We start from the raw sequence: 21,225 nt of genomic DNA, 5'->3' as shown, positions 1-21,225 counted from the left end.
AGGAGCCGAGCATTCCTACCTGGATATAATCTGAGACCCAGAACACCACAGGCAGCCTTTCTCCACTGGATTCCCAGAGGAACAGGGTCCATCTACACCACAGGACTTCAGAGGTGAGCTACACCCTTCTGTGGGATCATTGCTTCATCAGAACCACATCTGTCACTCCAGGAGCACTGCAGACACCGTTTAATCAGACTGCTGCCAACACCCTGCCCAACAGGGGGTCAGGTTGTGTTTTGACTGTCAGTGAGTTGGTTTTTTGTTGTTTTTTTGTACTACTGCATTTTTATTTTTATCTTAGTTTTCCTAGTAAAGAACTGTTATTCCTATTCCCATATCTTTGCCTGAGAGCCCCTTGATTTCAAGATCATAATCTTGAAGAGATTAATTATAATCTTGGAGGGAGGTGGGGTGGTTTACATTTTTCCATTTCAAGGGAGGTTTTTGCTTTCCTTAGCAGACACCTGTCTTTTCAAACCAAGACATTTGCCATAAGAAAACCAAAGAAAGGCTGTCTAAGGAAGGATATTGCCATCACAGTCCTCTTTGCATTTTCCCAGGAGAGAAATGTAATGGGTCTGAATTGGGTGCATCTTTGAGTTGTGGAGCCTTGTGTAAGCTGCACCTCCACAGTCCTTTTGGTACAAAGATGTCTGGAAACATCTTTTGGGATTTAATTCCCTCTTGGAAGAATACAAAGCACATCTGGGATATCTCTGGACTAAGAGCACCTTTTGCCTCTCCTTCCACACTCCTGGGATGAAGCCAGCCACCCTTTTGGTGAGAGGCTCTGCGATGCTGCAGTGGGATGCCAGCAGAGCTGTCTTCTCCAAACAAAGTGACTGTAGCATGCTCTGTTTATGCCTGTGGAGTGGTGGATGAGAGTTTGGCATTCAACTCTAAGAAGAGTTCCACGTGTATTCTTGATTGAATATGTATCTCCTAATTTATTCCTGAGCAGGCATAGCAGATGCGAGGGAGTCCATCCCTGCTGCTTTACTTCACAAAACCCTTAAAATGCTAAAGCCATAAATAGACATTATAGCACAATCTTTGGCTGAATGATCTCCAACGTTACTGCAGATCTTAGTCATAGTGAAAGCTTTTACAAGCTACTTTGAGCTAATGGCAAAGTAGTTTTCATTTAAAACAGTGATGTGTTCCTTCCCACAAATGCTAATTGCCATGATTCTATTGTAAGTTCTGGGCTTAGTTACACTGAGCTTGAGTTAGCTTGTTATAACTTAACACTTACTGTTGACCAGAGATTAATTTTACCCTTTCTGTGGTTTTAGAGAGAAAGATATCGAGACTGAGACACTTTCATGTCACCAGAGTCAACAATGGGGAAAAGGAACCTTTCTGCAAGAATGTTCTAGGCAACCTCCTCAGCAACAGGAGGTGATGTTCAGGGACCATTTCACCAGCCCATGAGGACACAGGATGAGGATATCTGCATCCAGCTGAGCTCTGTCAAAACCACTTTCATGCCTCTTATACCTTTCTTTCCATACTGCAAATCCATGTTAGGTTCAAGACTGCTTGAGATATCTGTGGCTGGCAATGAACATCCTACCCACTGCTGGTGCTTTAGGAGCCCTTTCTGCAGCACCTGCCTCTTTGGGACAGGGGCTGGGGCACACAGTAGCTCATCACCTCATTTTAACAGCACAGCTGATATCTTGGTGCACTAACTTCAGTAATTTCACTGCAGGAGAGCTGTAATTCTGACTGTTGTAAGAATACAGACAAATTTGTCACCCTGCTTCAGTCTGTGAACTGAAGATAAATATATAGATTGTTTGACCCTGGATACAAAACCCACCACTTCCCTTTATGCTTCTTGCAATTTGGGAAAGTTTGCCCAGAAAGGGTAAGAAAACATTCAGCTGCTGCAGGTCCTCCTAAGCCCACCAGCTTGTTTGTTTGTTTGTTTAATTTGCTACATATGATTAACTCCACTGAGTTTCTGCCAGGCAGGATTTGCAACTCAAAGTACTCCATGAGTGTGCTGCAACACTGCCAGGAAGTGAACACCCCCAGTCTTCATAGCTGCTGTTTTTCTGTGGAAAATGGAAAAATAGAAACTTCCACAGGTGCTGAAGGGCTCAATCTGCAGCCTTAGAAAGAGCTTGGGTTAATTTAATCATAAAGGTACACTAACATTAAGTAGGAAAATGATAAACTAATGTTCCTATAGTTATAAGTCAGAATATGTCTTGAGTAAGTAAGAAATTATATTGGGTAAAATAGTGAGAGGTTTGAGCTGTAATAATGGGATTTATAAGGTAGGCTAAGGATCTAGAAGCTATAATAGAGGTGTGTGTGTGTGTATGAGTACATGACCTATGAGGTTTTTGGCTGAAAGACATACACAGTGGGGAAGAATTAGGCAAAAGTGATCAGTTAATAAGTAGAAACAAGTTTTGTGTTAACTGTCTATTGGACCAAAATGTTACATATTGCTGTGTGAAGAAGAAACCTGTGGCTACCTTTAAGCTATGGCTGACTTGTTGCTCCTCTCCAAATCTCACACCTTTGAGATTGATATCTCACCTGGCTTACTTGAGCAATAAATCACCTTAAATAGCACGGTGGTCCCATCCCTTGTTTTTCATCTCGGTGTTTTTCCAAAGAACAGGTATAGCAGGCTATAAATGGAAATCAGAAAATGAGATTTTCTTTGCCTGCTAGTTCTTCTCCTGGGAATTTTAGTCCTTTCCTCTGTGCACATGCTTTGGTTGTTGGTGGCAGAAGTTGGTAATATGGGTCTCTCAGAGCATCAGTCACTGCAGCCCGTTCTGAAGCACTGCAATGCCAGTGGACATGGCAAATCATTCCCACTAGTACCAACATTTTTTTTTTTTTAATCTAAAATCACATATTAGATCAAATCCAGATCAGGATAGCCTGATTTACCCCATGATTCCAGTGACAGGTAATTCAAAATTAAGGTTTACCAACTAATTAAGGTATTTCCCAGCTACCTGCACTTCCTTTTCTAATAGTGGTAATCCATTTGCAGCTCTCAGTTTTGCAGATTGCCTGTCACCTCCAGTGGATGATCAAAGTCTAGCCATGAATGCAGGCATTCTGGACTTGCAGTCCTCTCAATATCAGGGATGTCTGGCCTTGCCTTCAGTCTATAGCACAGACACTGCCCTCCAAATCATCCATATCATATGGATCTAATGCAAGAACTTTGCACGGCCTTTAAATCTGAGATGTTCCACTTACCATTCTTCTGTCACCAATTCTTCTATCATTAGTTCTGTCATTCTCATGAATTATGCTTTGTGCTTTTTTTTTTTTTTTTTCTGGAAAAAGCTTTGCATTATTAGGAATTCAAGAGATTAGGTTTTGCTACAGCAACATGCAGATCTCAGAACTTAACAAACCCTCACATGCACTTTTCTCCTGCCCCTAATGGTAATGAGAAGCATTTTCTGGGCTAGGAAATACCCTCATTATTTCATGTCAGGGTGATACTAGGCCTGTATCCTCTTGTTTGATTAAATGCTAATCACAGGGTCAAAAAATAATAATCCTTTGATATTTTAGTCAATTGTAGTACTACTGAGAAGCACTCTCTTCCTGCCTATAGAAATCAAAAAATACATTTAACCTTGGAAAAACATGATTCATGTTATTTTCTTCACTGAAGGAAAAGGAGTGGGCTTTTTTGGGTACAAGCCTATTCAGTGAAAGATAACTTAGTCAACAGGGGTCAGCTCTGGCACTGAGAGAAGATGAAAGATTTTGAGAGAATATGTGAAAAAACCAGATGGCTTTAACTAAATTAATAGAAAACATATTTTGTGTTTTACCCAGCCATCATGTGATAATCCTGACATCCCAAACTGTCGTCACAGTCACACTCTCACTCTCTTAGCCTTCCACTTTGCTTTGTCATTTACAGCATTCATGTGCTTGACTTCAAGCAACTGATGCTGTTCACTGGTTACTTGGTTTGACATTAAAATATCATTAAAATTGGAAGAACATTTAGAAAGTTGGAGGATGGTACCCACTAAAAATTCTCAGAGCACAGTGAAAGATGTAAAGTGACTGAACTCTTGGATTTACTTTGAAGAGGTCCTGTCCCCCTCTGTCTCTCCTTGCCCACCCTTGCTGATGCTGCTTCCTCTGCACCTTTCTCATGGAGGCTCCTTTCTTTTCACGTGATTTATTCAGATGTCTTCATCCTCATCCCTCTCTAGTCCTCCTCCAGAAACAGCTGGAGACCCAGCAATTACCTGTGCCTACCTCCTTGCCTTATCACCAGCTCAAAGCTTTCAAATTATTGTTGGTAATGGCTGACCCCCATCATTTAATTGTTGTAGTTTGTTTATTTAATTTTGTTAAGGATGTGTTGAAGCTTGTTAGTACGTTCTTGTTTCCCCCTGTTGATTGTATTGGTTTGGCCCCAGCTGTCAGTTATGTAAACCCCTCCTATTTTTCCTGAATGTTCCCTGCCAGTCACCTCAGCCCTGCCCCTACACCTCTTTCCATCATTGTAAACCCCACCCCTTCTTCCAGAGCTTTCTGTATCAATCAGTTATCCCTCGAGGCCCCACTGGTTAGTGTCTCTTGCTCCCTCCCTCTGTGAACCCCTATTGGTCTGGAAGGTGTGATCCCCTCCCCTTACTCCTCCTCTCAAGATTCCCCATTGGTCTGCAGTGTGTGCCCTCCCCTGGGGTCAGGCCATACTTAACTCCTTGCACAGCAATGCTCAGGGCTCCCTTGGACCTGATCCCTTCCAGCATGGGCCCCTCGTTTCCCTCTCCTAATAAAACCATTGCTGGGAACTGCAGTCCAGGAACTACAATCTGCTTTCTTGTCCCCACACCTGACACCGTGCACCACAGAGCTTGGGGTGGCCCAAGACCCTGGAGGTTTCACTGAGGGAAAAGCCAACTCCCCAGGGATTCCCCACTCCTGGTGTTTGCCTGTGCTGGAGTGCAGACACCACTGTACAGCCAGGCAGAGCTCCAGTGCAGCGTCATTTAACCCCAGTTTTCTCTGTAAAACCCCTTGTCCCAGGACTCCTTTGTCCTTGAGCCACAGTGGTTCCTCAAAATTAGAGGAGCAAGAATGAACAGGTTAGAGCTGTAAGGACACACAGCTCTCAGCCAGCAGCATCCTGACCTTCAGCAGAGTCCACGAGTCCAGTAACCACTGAAACTTTACAAAGTTACGTCTAAAGGGTGGTGACCACAGGTCCATCCCTGTGTTTGCAGCATCCACCAGGTGCTTGATTCCATTGATGATCCTATGGGCTATCAAAGAGAGTTAATATCAGGATATGTATCAGAAAAGCAGCTTTTCTCAGAATAGAAATGGAGATCAGGAGGCAGAAGCCCTCAGTGCCTAAATAGGGTTTAAATCTGAACAAGAGGTGTGGGCTAATCTATCCTGCTAGAGCAAGGAATACTCTGGTTTTGTTATTCGTGTTTTCTTACATTGCCCCATGTGCTGTGCAGGCACAAAGGAACTTGTGCAGAACATCAGCAGTGCTAAATCATGATCCTCATCTCCTGCTCTCCCAGCCTTCCACCAGAGGTTATTTTTCACCACCAACCTAAATGGGCTCAGAAGAAAGCTCTGTCTTTGGTTTAAATAATTCAGTACTTTGGCCTGGATATTCTGAGAGGCCCCACGAATCTCAGCCTTCACAGCAATTTCTAAAATAAAGTAAAAGCAATAGAATAAAATGAAATAACCTAACAATAAATTAAATAAAATAAATTAGTCTAAGTCACCATCAGCTTTATGACTGAGCTCTTCTGCCACATTCACAGCTCCCACTTGGGATCAGACCTGCTGCTTCTCCATCTTGGTTGGTTGGTGTCCAAGGCAATGGCAAGACAGCAGTTTATTTCAGCTGAAAATTTGATGCCAGGCTATTTTGGGACTGAGTGAAACTTGTCCTCCATAATTACTTTACAATCAGTGAAGAGCTCTTTCTAGAGCAGCCTGATGTGATACAAAACATGCTTTAAATATTCTGGGCTTGTACTGCGTAACAGCAAGAAAGGACAATGGCCTGCAGAGTGCAGGGTGCTCAGTAGAGAGGCCACAAAAGTGCTGTGGCTGTCACAGAATGGGCAGAAATAAACCACTTAAGCAGCTAACAGGGGACCAAGGAAATCCACAGGAGAGCTGGAAAGTTTATGATGTGTGATAACACATCACTCTGTAGTGCTATGTGGAATTTTATTACAAAAATACATGTACTTTGAGAAATGAAATATCAGTCTGTGATTCTGTTTATCTGATGCTGAAAGAAGGTGAATATATCATTTATTGGGATCCTCTGGATGTGCAGGCACTGCCCCCCAGCTGTGTCACCCTGTGCCAAGGCTGAGTCTGCAAGTGAGCACTTCCCACCCAGCGCTGACCTTGCCTTGAGGACACTGGGCAGCACCACCAGCCACAGCCCAGGATTTTAATGTCACCCAGCAAACCTCACTTGTATCTTGGTTCTGAGACCGATCTTCAGTGCTTGAGAGGATGGGAAAGAGTAACAACCCACAAGTTAGATGATCTACCAACAGGTTTTTTTTCTTACCCCCACAGATAACCCTGGGAATCTAGCAGGGGAAAAACCAAAAGTGCCTGTTTCCAGCTGATTTGTAGTCACCAAATCCCTCAGGACTCACAACAAAAAGCCATTTTCTCCTTTCAGGAATTTCTGCTCCAGTCTTTCCATGAGCTTCTCAAACCACTTCTGCTATCACAAGGTGCTCAAGCATTTCTATCCTCCCATAACTATTAACTGTCTTCTAATTTCCAGCCTGCATTAACTCAAGACTAATTGATCCCCATTGAAAGGGAGGAGTCAACTCTTAACTCATGTAGTTCTCCCAGCCTGATACTTATCCCTAAGAGTATTTATCAGTAGTTGTCTTTTGTTGTGCTTCATTTGGTGGGGCTGAAAAAGAGAAGCTGATGTTTATCAGTCATGAAATCCTTCCTGCACTGGAAGAAGTGTGTCCCTTCACCTGGGAGCCCAGACTAGGTCTGTAGTTTGCTAAAACACAACATTCTCAGCTGCATGGAGAAGTTGCTTATTTTTGGCTTGCAGTGAAGGTGCTCAGATCCCAGGGTACCAGTTCTGCTGGGTGAATTCACAAAGCCCCACGCTGGCAGGGGAGGCTCAGCAGCAGAGTCACTGTCAGCTCCCTCTGCAGAACTGTCTCTGCCACTTTCCTACAGCACTGCTGTGTTAAAAAAAGTTTATCCCAGCACACTTTGACTGGCAAACAGCAGCTCTTTGGGAGCACTTCCCTTCAGTGTCACCATGGCAGCTAGTTTATTGCTGCCTAAGAAATTTGGCCATATCAGACCCCCAAACTCAGCCAGCCTAGAAGGAAAACAAGTCCCCAGATGGGGCAGGGATGGGTTGGATTCAGACCCAAGCAGAGACCTCAGGCAGTCATGCTCAATCCAGAAAGCAGCACAGCCCTGGTCAGGGAGCTGGGCAGTGCTGGAACCTCCACCAAGGAATGGTCTAAGCCCAGGAGTTTTGAAAGGTTGATGTAAGTTCTGAACAATAAAACAGGACTGGAGTCGTGGATTCTTTCTCCCAACCCACAGGTGGCCCATAACACTTCAGTTCTGGTTAAATTCTCTCTGGGGTTGCCCTGTCCCTCCCCTGCCCCCCGTGTTCCTCACAGCCCTGTCTGCAGTCTCGAGCCCCTGCTGTCTCTGATGGGGACATTACAGTGAGTCCCTGCATGTTCTGAGCTCTGCTGGGCAGGACACAACCTCTGCCCTGTCCCAGATCTCACACCTCCTGTATCAGGACAGTGCCAGCAGTGAATCTGTGGCACCTGGAGGGGCACGAGCTCCAGCTGGTGCTGGAGCTAGAGAAGATCCTCTCCCACTCACAGATTTATTTGGGCCTCCATTGTGTTTACTCCCCACAAATATTCTGTCAAAATGAGAGTAAAAATATTTGCTAAGAAAGCAACCAAAGCCATTATTGCTGCATGATTGTGGAGCAAGGAAGGGCTGGAAGGGGCACATGTCCCCTGTGCTTGCCATGGCCAAGAGCTCCGTGTGGGACAGGAGTGCAGGTTGCAGCTCCCTCTGTACCCTGACAAGGTCCATGGCACCTGCATCTCCTGGGAGGGTGGTGAGGGGCTGCTCCCCTGGCACTGCCCTCCTGGGAGACACCACAGCAGCACTCAGACAGCCCTAAGAGCATTTTTAGGGTCCCTGTCTGGTTTTACTTTGCTGAGCTGAGCAGTGCCCAGGACACGAGTGGGGACAGCAGATCTCCCAAACCCTTTCCCAGCAGAGGCTCTGCTCCCTCACAGGGACAGTGGGGTTCCTTCCACCGCTCCTGGGGCTCCCACAGAGCCTCTGCTTACGTGAAGTTTTAATTAAAAATGAGCCTGTGTGTGTCCCTGGCCAGAGGGGACACTGTGCCCACAGCTGCAGCGGGGTTCTCCTTCTCCATCCTCCCACCCTCCCATCCTGGGGCACGGGTCAGGAGCTCTGTTGAGATCCTCCCCCAGCCCTTTTGCCATTTTTCTTTTTTACCCAGAGATGCATAAACTCAGAAACTAAATATAGTGAGCGGGTTCCTGCCCCGAGTAAAGCAGTGATAAGGAATGCAGCACAGCTGCAGCACACTGGCTCTCAGCCTCATCCTAGCAGCTCAAAAGACATTTTCCAGAGACCTTTTCCATTTTGCAAGGAAGTTTCTGGACAATTAAATAATCAGTGAACTTTGCTCGGTGTTAAGGCACAAAACTCAGCCAGGGAGGTGAAATGGAGTCAGACTGGATGTTTTGGAGGACGGCAGGAATCAGGTCTATCTGATCCCCCATATTAGAAAAACAAGGCACGGGGAACAGACTGCTGCTTTCAGTTGACTTAATTAGTTTATACACTGAAACTATGAATAAAGGGGCTGTGCAGTGCTTTGGCTTCAGTAGTAACCCCGCAGCCATGACAACAGCGAAGCATTGCTGATCACCATGACAAAGAGCCAAGGGCTGCTGCCACAGGGAGCCAGCTCTGGCCTGCCAGCCATTCGGTGGCAGTGGAAAAACCCACCAAGAAAAACTCACCCTGAAAAACCTACCCTGAAAAACCCACCAAGAAAAACTCACCCTGAAAAACCTACCCTGAAAATCCTACCCTGAAAATCCCACTCTGAAAAACCCACCCTGAAAAACCCACCCTGAAAAACCCACCTTGAAAAACCCACCTTGAAAAACCTACCCTGAAAAACCCACCCAGAAAAATCCATTCTAAATACCCACTCTGAAAAGCCCACCCTGAAAATCCCACTCTGAAAAACCCACCTTGAAAAACCTGCCCTGAAAAGCCCACCCAGAAAAGCCCACCCTGCCATTGCTGTACTCAACGCTCTGGTTCCAGTCCTTGGTTAAAATCAGTGTTTGGGAGCAGGTTTGGGCAGCTCGTGCATGTCTGTGTTGTTTCATGAACTGCTGGGAACAGCAGTGTCTTGTGAAGCCAGGATGTAACACAGAGGTTTCTTGAAAAATAGAGATTTGAATAGTTACAGGCCAGTAAGAGAATGCTGCATCCCTGCCTGTCCCAAGCTCCCAGCCTGGCCTGGCACAGGGGAATGCTCCAGGTTCCAGCCCACATCTTGAGGATTTTGTCCTGGATCTGATTAAAAAGGACAATAAAATATTCCATGTTTGCTCCCAGCCCTTCCCTGTGATTCTCTCTGTGGTGAGGGATGGGCTCAGCAGAGCTGGCACTGTCACAGGGGTGCAGCACCTGCAGAGCCCAGAGCCCCAGCCATGATTTCTGTGCCCCAGGAGCAGCCCCAGCTCCCACAGGGTGGGCACGGCCCCTTTGGGTGCTGCAGCTCTGCAGAACAGGGAGCAGAGGAAAGAAAAAGGGGGAACTTTGCTTTTTCCTCTGGGAAACATCATCTCAGGCTGTCCCCACACTGGGGTCCAGCTGAGCCCCCCATGCTCTCACCCACTGCTGGCCAGCACAGGGCCATTCCTCCTGGGGACACTGCGTTTGTCACCACAGCCTGAGCTCCTGACACTGAGCACAGCCAGAAGTTTACCCAGAGAGATTAAATAAAGAAAATAAACAGTGCTGTGAGCAGGACATGGAATGGAAGCATTTCCCCAGCATGTGTGTGAATGCAGATGAGGCACCCAGAGAAGGGAGGTGACTCAGAGCAGCTCAGAGCTGATTCAAAGGTGACTGAGAGTCCAAGAGGGTCCCACACCCCTGGCACAGGGCACAGCCCCACTCTGGGCACTTCTAATTCAGCTGGACACAGGAAAGCTGCCCAGCTGAAGGGGAGCATTTGAGTTTGCTTTGCACAATTTCATTCTCCCATGGAGAAATCATCCAGGCAGGCGATTTCTGAACAATTTTCCTTGTCTGCTTTTGTAATAAGAGGTGGTGGAAAACAGTGAAGAATAGTCACACAATCACAGAATGGTTGGGGTTGAAAGTGACCTTAAAGCTCTTCTAATTCCAACCCCCTGCCAGGGACAGGGGTACCTTCCAGCAGGTGCAAGGAAATAAAAGGAAAAGGACAAACAAAAGTCTCCAACTGCTGAACTCTACAAGATGCATGTCTCTTTACTTGTCTTTGATCATCAGTAAACAGGAATATTATTCCTTCTGCATTGCTAATTGTCAGCTTCTTCATATAATCTCTCAGTGTTGGATAAATATAAAATAAATATAGAAAAATGCTCCTAGAATCCTACTGCAGGAGCAAATGGGGTGCTGCCAGCAGTTTTCAGGGTGTTCACCACTTTGCAGGTGTGAGAGCAAACCCACAGGGAGGGTGTTGGGAGGAGGGTGTCTTCTCCCATCCCTGCATCACCAGCCAGCACTGGGATACAAAAAGTTTGTTCTGCCACCAATAGGCAGCACAGCAATGCAGAGCTCCACTGACACAAAATTATGGGTTTTTAAAGAAAAACAAGGCATGCTTTGATTTAACAAGGATAACAAACACGAGTTACCTTCCAAAGTGCCCCCAAACAAAAGGTTTAGGGCTGCAGAGCACTGTGGAGTCCCCTTGCCATCCCTCTCCCAAAGCACACACACCACCGAGTCCTGCAGCTCATGTGCCATCAGCAAACACTGGAGAATGGTGCTGCTATGTTTATTTTTAACTGGCTCTGCATTTCCATGACTGCCTCACAAGCCCCTGGAATCCTTGTTAGACATCCAGCAGCCTGAAACATCTCCATGTGCCCCCAAGTGTCCCATCAGTCTCTCACCAAATGTATTCCTTCTTTTACTTTCCAGACATTCTCCTGCTCACACCACTAAAGCACTGAGAAACTGCACAGAAAATAAAACATTTAAACATTCTCCAAAGTCTTACAGAAACTGCACAAATTAAAAGGGGATTTGAAACCTTTCCAATCTTCCCCACCCCTCAAAATCAGCACCACCCAAACACTTCAGTGCTTCAGCAGCCCCTGAAGTCACAGGGAACTAAGCTGTGCTTTCAACATTTGCAGGAATTTCTTTCCATTGCCATAAAGCCCCAGCACTCACATCCCTCCTCCAGCAGAGAGGCTGGGAGGAAACACTGGGACCACAGAATCCTAGGATGGTTTGGGTTGAAAGGGACTTTACAAGCCATCCTTTTCCACCCCCTGCCATGGCAGGGACACCTCCCACTGTCTCAGGCTGCTCCAAGCCCTGTCCAGCCTGGCCTTGGGCACTGCCAGGGATCCAGGGACAGCCCCAGCTGCTCTGGGCACCTGTGCCAGGACATCCCACCCTCACAGGGAACAATTTCGTCTCAATGTCCAATCTAAATTTCTTCTTATTTAGTTTAAACCCGTTCCCCCTCACAGAATCATGGGCTGAATGAGAGGATCCCATTCAGTGATTCATCCCAGAGGAGCTCAGGGACCCTCAGCAGCTCCAAACTGTTGAGCAAGGAGCAAACACAGGGGTACCCTCCCAGAGGGAGCAGCCCTTCAGAGGAGAGATTATCCAAAGCCAAGTGGGCTGGGCCCACATGGGGAGCAGCCACCAGCCAGGGCTTGCTGCAGCTTCCACTCCTGAGCTTTAATCCTGATACTAATCCCTCTTTTTAATCTGAATATTAATAGAATATTTATAAAATGCTTATCTGGAGTCAGAGGACCGTTGGTTCCCTGCAACAGTGGAGGAGCTCAAGGGTCTGTAGAAGCAGTGAAGAGGTTCAGAACAACTGATGAAGGAAGTCCTGGACCCCAGGAGACCCTGCAAGGGACTTTCCTGGAGAAAACCATCTTTTAAACTCGGGAATAAAAATCTGAGATGAGGGCACAGTGCTTTGTTTCTGTGATCACTGGAGTTGTGGCTCATCCCTGGAGAAGCACCTTGGGGACACGACACCTGTGTCCCTCCATGCAGCAGGGAGCTGCACTCCCAGCCATGGGAAAGAGAACTGCCAAAAGAGAAACAGGAAGGTTTCCCACTCACCTGGATCCCCCTTCTCCTGCCCATCAGGAGTCCCTCCTGTGAGCAACCAACAGGTTGACCTCCTGTGACCAACCCACAGGTTGGTCCCTCCTGTGAGCAGGGAAGCCCAAGACCAGCAATGATTTAGCACTTACCAGTCCCTGCTCCTGTGCAGGTGATCCATCCCGTTTCCTCAGAAAAGGACAGGGCAGGAGGCACCCCAGAGAAGCAGAAAATTAACATAAATATGTGTATTTTGGCCCTGGGGCTTCAACACTCTGAATTAAGCAAGTGTTTGAACGGTTCTGGAGCTTTACATGTACCTCCACCTGAGCTCTCCTCACCCCTGCTGGTGGACAGGAGGGGCCAAGGTGAAAAGGAAATAGGGAACAACAGCATCAAAATAAGATTTATTATTTAGAACCAAGATTTGGAAGAGACAGACATGGCAGATAACAACAAAAACGAAGGCCAGGCTCCAGCTGCGAGGGAGGGTGGTACCGAGAGGCTGCCGGGCTGGGGAGGTTCCTGCGGCTCTGGGATCAAAAACGCCGTGGGCACAGCCTGGGCTGGGAGTGCAGAGGGGCAGGGGGGACACAGCCTTTGGGGCCCAGATGTAACAGCAGGAGCAGCATTTTCCCACCTCTCAGGACAGTGCTAACCCAGCTGTCTGAAAACCAGCTGAGTAGTCCTTGGATAAAGGAATGATTGCTCGTGAGATTATTGCTACGAACTGCTCTGTCCATCACCTCAGTCCAGGAGACAGCTGAAACCCAGCTCCAGTGAGCCCAGAGAAAGAAACCCCCGCTGCATCGGTTTAGATCATTGAAGGCACTTTAGAGTCTTAAAAATGGCTCCAATTACCCACTCATCTGTGGAAGGATTTCAGTCTTACATTTAAAATCAGCAGTGACTCGAGACTGTATTTAAGTCTGGCATGAAAATGTGGCCGGTCTATGAGAAAAAGAGAGAGGTAAAAAGGGAAGTGACAAGCAGAATCATTCTCCGGTGCAGGATCCGGAGGTTTTTGACTTGATTTAAGTGGATTTAAAATAGAATCTCATCTTTAAAAAAGAACTGTGAGAAATTTAAATGGAACTGGAACTTATCTTTCTTGTATGTTTGCCTAGTTTATCACTTGGAAAATTGCTTAAATGACAATTAACTGTGTGAAACAAAAAGCATTTGAAGGAGTGCCTCCTTCTCTTCCTCCTCCTCCCTCTTCTCCATCTGCTGCTCAAGGAAACCTGGCTCACAACAGAAGGGAACAATTTGGAACAAAATCCTTTTCCCCCAAAATAATTCTCCTTTATTTTTTATTGCATAACATTTTTGTATTTCCAACTATAAATAAAAAAATGATTAGAAAGAAGTTACAAAATAGTGTTGAATGGACCAGAACGGCACAGAATTCCTCACGTATGATAAATCATTTCCCATCTTCCTCTTCCTCCTCCTTGGCTGCGGCGGGGCCTCGCGCTTGGCACCGTAGCTGTGGGGGCCACGTGTCAGTCGCTGACGGTCTCATTTTCAGAATCTAAAAGAAAAAAATCCATATGTGGATTTCACATCTAAGAAAACCCAAAGCAAACCCAAAAGGGCCACGTGAGCATGGGGCCCTGCAGCGTGAGGAGGTGCCAGGGTGTGCTCCGGTGCCACAGGGACAAGCTGTGGAGAACATTCCTCTTGGTGGCAGAGCCTCAGCACCTCACAGGGCCCTCAGAACAGAGCTCTCATTCCCGTGGGGAAAGAGCCAGGCTCCAGGAGGCAGAGATGGGAAGAGCCAGCAGGTTGTTGAGAGGAGGGGACATGGATGTGATGCCATCTGCAGGTGTCAGAGGAGGCAGGGGCTGCCAGGACAGGTCGTGGCTCCCCACAGCTGCAGGCCTCAGGCTCCCTGTCCCACAGGAAGGAGCCGATCCCAGGATGGCAGAGTGGCTCCCTGCAGCCGGGCAGGGATGGGATCCATCCCCTGCTGCAGGAGCAGAGCACGGGGAGGCTGCTTGGACAGACATGAAGGGCACAGCAAGGACAGGACCAGGAGAGAAGGCAAGGGAGGTGCTGAGAGCAGCACATCCCTCAGGCAGCAGCAGCAGCACAGGCGTCACCTCGTGTCCCCCAGCACCACACGGCCACCACACACACTGGCTGGGGACGTGCTGGGGACATGCACCCAGACAGACAGACAGACAGACAGACAGACTGCACACTGCTGGGCAGGGACAGCCACACACAGCTCTGCTGGAGCTTTGGGAGGCGCTCAGAGCTCATGCAGGGAGTCCTGGAGCGGCAGGGGATGCTGGGGACAGCACAGGGTGGGGACACTGCTGGGACCTGGCACAGCTCCTGCTGGGTCTCTGTGGTCTGGGCTTGGCGTTTGTTAAATGAACCCCAACTTTCCCCCTCATGTATTCCCTGCTCTGCCTGCTCATGGGAAGAATTGACTTTTAAGGGAAGGAAGATCGTCTTGCTCATAATTCCTCCCCGAGCTTGTGACCAATGTCAGTTCTGAAGGTCTGCCTGGATCCACCCCAGCAGCTGCTCACGGTGGATAGCCATCATTTGGCATGGAGTTTCATCCAGGAAAACAGGACAAAATTAACTATCTCCAGGTAACTGGGAAAAAAACATCTGGCAGCACTCGGTCAGCAGCCACAACATCCAGAGCAGAGCCAGTTCCCCAGGCACTTGGCTCCTCAAACAAACCCCACCAGGTGCTCAGCCATGGGCAACCACCTCACTCCTTACTCCAGAGTAACCCCACTCCACCCTGAGCGCTCCCAGGCAGCTCAGGGAGCGCAGTTACCACAGGGTTTGCTCTGGGACAGCAGAGCTGTGGGAAAAGGCCACCATGGCACACCCTGTAGCTGCTGCCTAATGGGGACAGAGATACCAGATTCAGTCTGTCTGGTCTGATAAACAAACTAGGAATGCTGAGGAAGTTTTTACTTTATTTGCAAAGTCATTGGAAAAAACACAAGAGTTAATACTTTTTGGGGCTACTTTATGTCAGACCTGAAGAACCATTTGGAAAGGACTGGCAGCTGGTTATTTCTTTCTAAATCTCCAAAGTTTTTAGAAGGTGTCAGGGCCCTAAGTGCCTCACAAAAACTGCATCAGACCCAGGGAAGTCCCCTGAAGAGTGGCTGGAGAGGCTCTCACCATGCCCAGCCCTTCAAAAGCCACAGAGCCACAGCTGGTGCTCAAGAGGTGCCTCAGTCATGAAAGGCAAAATGCAGTGATGTGCTCCTTTCTGAGGGGGAAAAACAATCCTGACTTTTCCCTCTGCCCTGTGACTACGACAACGTGCTCGATATTCACCATGCAATCATCCTGTTGCACAAAAAATTCATCCAAGGCACCTTGCTCACCAGATTTGGAAAAACCAAGAGCTTCTCATAAGAATTCACTGCTGTTTGATAAATACTTTATCAAACTAATAGGGCATTGTCTATGGACAGTGACCAAATGAGCCCTAAAGCTTCCTAAGGTTTTGTATGTCAGACTGAGGGCTCGACCCATGCAGAGCCTGAACTTCTTATGAGAAAATTATTTAAAGGGAGAGGTTTGATAATAAAATATAGATCCCAGCATATGCAGCAACAGCCTTGATAGCACAACTCCCCCTGAGAAGGGAGCAGAGAGGATCATATCATTCCCAAAAGCAGCCAGCTCCTGGTCTGAGCCTGCCTTCCATCTGTAAGTGATCTCTGTGCCCACAGAGCCAGCAGTGCAGCACATCCAAACCCCTCTGAGCAACAAATTCCTTCTTAAAGCAGAATTTGTAGCCTGACTAGCTCCTAAAATCCATCTCAGGCCACTGCAGTTCTGGAGGCTGGCAGCAGCACGGCTGTGACTGGAGCACCCCTGTCCTGCTGAGGATCGCTCCACAGCCAGAAGTGGTGCCCCTGGCAAAAGGCACCGACACGTGTGAGTCACAGCACAATTCCCACCAGATCAACAGACTGCTGCATTTCTGGGGTATGCAGGCAGGAAAATAACTCTCAGGGATAAAATAACAACAGAGATCAGCGCATCAGACAACTTCACTGGAGCTGAGTGTGCCCAAGCACCAGCCTGGCACTGCCCGACACCACAAACCACTGAGGTGCTCCTCAAGGACTCAATCCAGGAAAATACCCATAGCCAGAAATAACACACAATCATGGTTTTGCTGTTCTATAAAATTCAATCCCATATCAAACACTCATCCACCCATGACAACAAGAGTGTGAGCTCCCCGTCGTACGCTCTGTAGAGACTGTGCCCACACTGCCCCACAGGAATCACCAAAATCAGGACAAGAGGGCAAGGAAACCTTTCTGTAGCTGCCACACAGTCAGAAACTGTCTCATGGGTGACTGCCTCCGAGCCAACACTTTCAACTGCATCCATGGAAATCTGGGGGGAACTAGCTTGCAGCAAGGCAGAAAACAAGGCAAGGGTTTGCCACAATAGCTGATACCTGATGATTAACATCAATCTCACCCCAAAAGCTTGAACCTTTTCCTTCTTTGCAGCAGGGGTGGTGAGGGGAGTGGGGATGACAGGGAAAGCAATACTGACATCACATACATTTCAGAAGGGAGACTTCTGGTTACAACTCTCCAAAGCCATCTTCCAAGGCACGTGTGAGGACAGATGTTTTTCCTGCTCAAACATGTGCAAACTGAACAAAATTGACACGGACCCACAAAACATCCATGGGGCTTCTCTGGAAAAATTTTGTATGCTCCCAGACTTGATAGTAATGCACTGGGATCATGAAAAATGTTTGAATGCAAAGTCAAGTTAAATTAATAATTCAAAATATTAGTGATTTCTTTCCACAAGTACGAAACAGCGAAACCGGCCCCTGGAGGAAGCAGCTCATTTCAGGAATCCTGTCTCTTAGCACCCTGTTCCAAACACAAGTACCTCTGCAGGAGCACAGGGAATGCCACATCTCCCCCAGTCAGTCCCAGCTAATGTCAAGGATTTCAGAGAAAGGTAGAAGGCATGAACGGAGCAGTGTAAAGACAGATATGGAGTAATGGTTAAATAAACACAGAGTCCCAGAATGGTTTGAGTTGGAAGGAGACTTAAAGCCCATCTCATCACACTCCCTGTCATGGGCAGGGACACCTTCCAGTATCCCAGGCTGCTCCAAGCCCTGTCCAGCCTGGCCTTGGACACTTCCAGGCATGCAGAGGCAGCCTCAGCTTCTCTGGGGAGTTTCCTCTTTAAATGAACTTCCTAAAGATTTTTTTTTTTCCTTTTTAAAAGGAATTTTAAAGTATTCCCTCTTTAAAGTTGTGGAATGGAGACCAGAGTTAAACATGCAAATAAACTGCAAGGGCCAGTGCTGCATCACTCTTTGCAGTGAAATTTGTGCCAGGTAGGTTGAATCCAGGTTTGCAAAAGAGCCTTAAACCACTGCAAGTTTCTCGCTGCCATCTCCAGTGCCCAGCTTTGCATCCCTGTGGCACATGAGCAGTGCCAGTGGCAGCAGCTCCTCTCCTTGTCCAGTCTTACTCCAAACAAGCTGGGAATGCAGTGGGAAAGCAGGATGGGGTTGTGCATTAAGATCCTCCATCACAATGTAAGGCAATCAGAAAGCCAAATGAAAGGCACACAGGCAAACTTCCCAGACTGAAAACTGCAAAACTTTCCCACTACTGGGTGAGTGACTTAGGGGGTTAAACATTCTTTCAAGATTTGTCAAATTTCTGTCACTGAAAGACTGAAAATGGAGGAGCTGTGAGCTCCCCCTTTGAAACCTGGTGTTTAAGGCTGAGCTGTGCTGCCTTCCCACACGTCCCACAGTGCTGGCTGGGAACGTTGGGTGATGGCAGAGCTACAGGACATGCAGGGCTGGAACCAGCAAGCCCAGGAATTCTAGCAGCAGGTTTGACCCATTTGCTGCATGTTGAAGCAATATTCAGTCAGGAATGAAATGAGTTCAGTTCTGGGATCTGTAGGGGATCTTTTTAGGCGCGGTTTTCCCGCTCCGATGGTGCAGCACGGACCCCTCAGTTCTGTATTACTCCTTGGCTCACCTTTTGCTCAAGAAGTCGCTCCATTTAATTTAATCTCATGTCATTTGCTTAATTGCCACCGAGGTCAAAGCACCCTGTAATACGATCCTCACAACTGAGGGCAAAAAACCCACGGCTTGAAGTGAACAGCCAGAAGAGCTGCAGCCAAGAGGGCCATCAGGAAATTAAAAATCACGAGTACAACAATGCCAGCAACACATTCTGAGCTCCTGCTTGGCCCCAGTGCAGGTGCACAGCCACCAAGGCCCTGGGAGCTGCCCCTGCTGTCCAGCCCCCCGCCTCTCCCGGGAGCACAGCCATGCAACGCAGGCACCGCGGGGCCACCAGAGCCTTCCCGACCAAGGCAGCACGGACAGCAAAGCCACACGAGAGACAGAAGCAGGAGTGTCACACCTGCACACCCTCCTCTCGCTTCTCCTGCAGCCTCACCCAGTGATGGTGACTGCCAGGAGGGCGCTGGCAACGGGACTGAGCTTCCTCACACTTAAATGGCGCCAGGATCCTTCAGAAAGGCTTCCCTAGTGCTTTGCAGCTCAGGAGAGAGTTCGTGGGCCTCTTTCCCACCTACCAAACTGAGGATGCTGTGGAGCAGCAGCAGCAGCAGCCCTGAGGGAGCCCACAGGGAGCAGCCCTGGGCAGGGCTCAGTGCCCCGAGGTGCCAGCACGCACCCCGGGCACCACCGCGGGGAGCGCCCAGCACCTGCGGGAGGCACCACATCTGCTCCTGCCACACCAGCCAGGGACAAGAATGAGAGTGGAAAACAGATGCAGAATTACCTGGAAGGGCTGAAAATTGACACTGTTCTATGTTTTAGGAAAACACTGGGTTTTTCACACCATTTTCAAGCACAAAATGTTTATTTTTCTTTTTAATCTATACAATTTCTCGGGGCTTTTAGTGCCACTGACTTTGTCAGTATACAAGGGATGGACTATACAGGCAATAGCGACATAAACTGTAGGATTCAGTGCGAGCCAAAGGGAACCCGGTGTGAGAACATATTTTCCATGTTTGCTCATGAAGCATACAGACATGAATCTAAAAAACCCAAACAAATTAAAGATACATGGTACAGAGAACAGAAATCTCTTACTGCAGTAAGTATTTTGCCCAGGCAGAAGACTCTGCATAATTGTGTATAAAATTCAATTCTAACTGAATTGATGGAATAATATATTCAAAGGGTACAAACAAAGTAATTTAGACAGGTATAATGCTGGAAGTACAATAGAACTATACAATTCACAGCTTGGCAGCACAGGACGTCTCTGCCCCTCAGCAGAGGGTTACAAAATGTAGTTGTGGGGCCTTTGGGTGTGGCCACACCCAGGTCCTGTGCCTGTAACCCTGCCCGTAGCGCCCAGGGAGGGAAGGAGACTTACCATGGCAAACCAGCTCTAGTGGTTACCTTGTGCCTTTAAACTGAGGTGCAGGTGGAGGCTCTATGCACAGTAAAATGGGCAAAAAGCAACTTTCGAACAGGAGAGAGGTGTCCGTGCCACCTGGAGCGCAAACTTGGGTAAAAATAAAGATAGATAAATAAATAAATAAATAATCCCAAACAGAAGGTGCTGAGACTCCAAACCTGAAGTGTCAGATATGAAAAATAGTAACTTCACATTTTTATTCTGCTTTAGCATGAACACAGCTGGCACGCCAGGGACCAGACCCAGCCCTCAAACTCAGCAGAGCCCGAACACGTGTGCCTGCTCTGCTCACACGGGCTCACAGCCACCTGCAGATATGTTCTGCTGTGATCAAGAGTTCCACCACTCATCTTCACTTATGGAACGCACATCAGCTTGTGATTTAACTCAATTATAAAAGCTCACATAGGGAAAGGAAATTAAATCCGGTTTGCTGCTGATCCAGAGGAAAACAGCATTTTCTGCCTGTTACAGAAGTAAGTCACCATCTACAGTGACTTTAGCTCGGACTGGGAAGGAGAATGGAGAGCGCTGCCTGAAGCTGCTCCCTGTCCTTGTATTCACTTTCCTTGGATCACTCTGTAAATGCTCCTACATTATTACAATGTGCACTTCACTACTCCTTGTACAAACACCAACAATTTTACGATCGGTGCATCAAACAAACATATCAAACAAACCTTACCTCACAATTCTTATTTCTAAAAGCTTCAGAAATGAAAATTCAACCCGTGAATAAAAAGAAAAGCATTTACAGCAGAAAGAAGCCGATGAGGAACATCAACTGTAAACCTGCAATACCTTTGCAAATAAAAAGACCTCCAACTCACAAGCAGATTGTAAATAAAATACACCTTTCAAATAATTATACATCTCTTTCCAGCTGGGACTGGAAAGCTGAGATTCAAGGCACTGAACTCCTGCAGGGTTAGTACAATTTGCTAATTATCAATTCAAGTACAGTGATATTAAGGATCGCAAGTGTGAAACAGAACACAAGGAATAAAGTGTCTTCAGCAATGGGACAGAAGCAGATATTGCCATGATGACAAACGATCTGTGGTGATGCTGCCTTACAGTGATTGCTGGTGCAGGGTATGGCTGTGCCCCACACAGACCACGGCATGCACAGAGCAAACACTGCAACGGGACGGCATCAAAGCCACCGGGACACACTCGGGTCACCCATGGCAAGGCCACCCATGCACAGGGTCACCCACATCAAGGGCACACATGTCAAGGTCACCCATGCCAGGGTCCCACAGTTGGGTCCCCAGGCAGGGTCCCCAGGCAGGGTCCCCACAAGCAGGGTCCCCACAGCAGG

At 47.6% G+C, this 21,225-nt stretch overlaps 1 protein-coding gene and 1 long non-coding RNA gene across 4 annotated transcripts in view; one reads left to right on the top strand and one right to left on the bottom strand.

The window, feature by feature from the left end:
- The first annotated feature begins 9 nt into the window (after positions 1 to 9).
- On the top strand, positions 10 to 6,254 carry LOC107210078. Its single transcript, XR_001523833.2, has 2 exons — positions 10 to 249; positions 1,299 to 6,254. It is a non-coding gene; the product is annotated as an uncharacterized LOC107210078 (long non-coding RNA).
- A 6,572-nt stretch (positions 6,255 to 12,826) lies between these two features.
- The window catches only part of WNK2 (WNK lysine deficient protein kinase 2), a 94,675-nt gene continuing 86,276 nt past the window's right edge, over positions 12,827 to 21,225 (bottom strand). For 2 of the 3 annotated variants that reach the window (XM_019008108.2, XM_015641118.3), the window contains exon 28: positions 12,827 to 13,972. In XM_019008108.2, coding sequence (XP_018863653.1) covers positions 13,865 to 13,972 — 108 coding nt within the window. In that variant the 3' untranslated portion in view covers positions 12,827 to 13,864. Of the gene's footprint in view, positions 13,973 to 19,312; positions 19,989 to 21,225 lie in introns of those variants that run through there. The other variant, XM_019008109.2, reaches the window with a different exon arrangement.

Source organism: Parus major, chromosome 12 (genome assembly GCF_001522545.3).
Source record: "Parus major isolate Abel chromosome 12, Parus_major1.1, whole genome shotgun sequence".
In the NCBI taxonomy this organism is placed as follows: domain Eukaryota; kingdom Metazoa; phylum Chordata; class Aves; order Passeriformes; family Paridae; genus Parus; species Parus major.
Note: the sequence above shows the minus strand (reverse complement) of the source record. Positions and strands in the feature narration are given on the sequence as shown.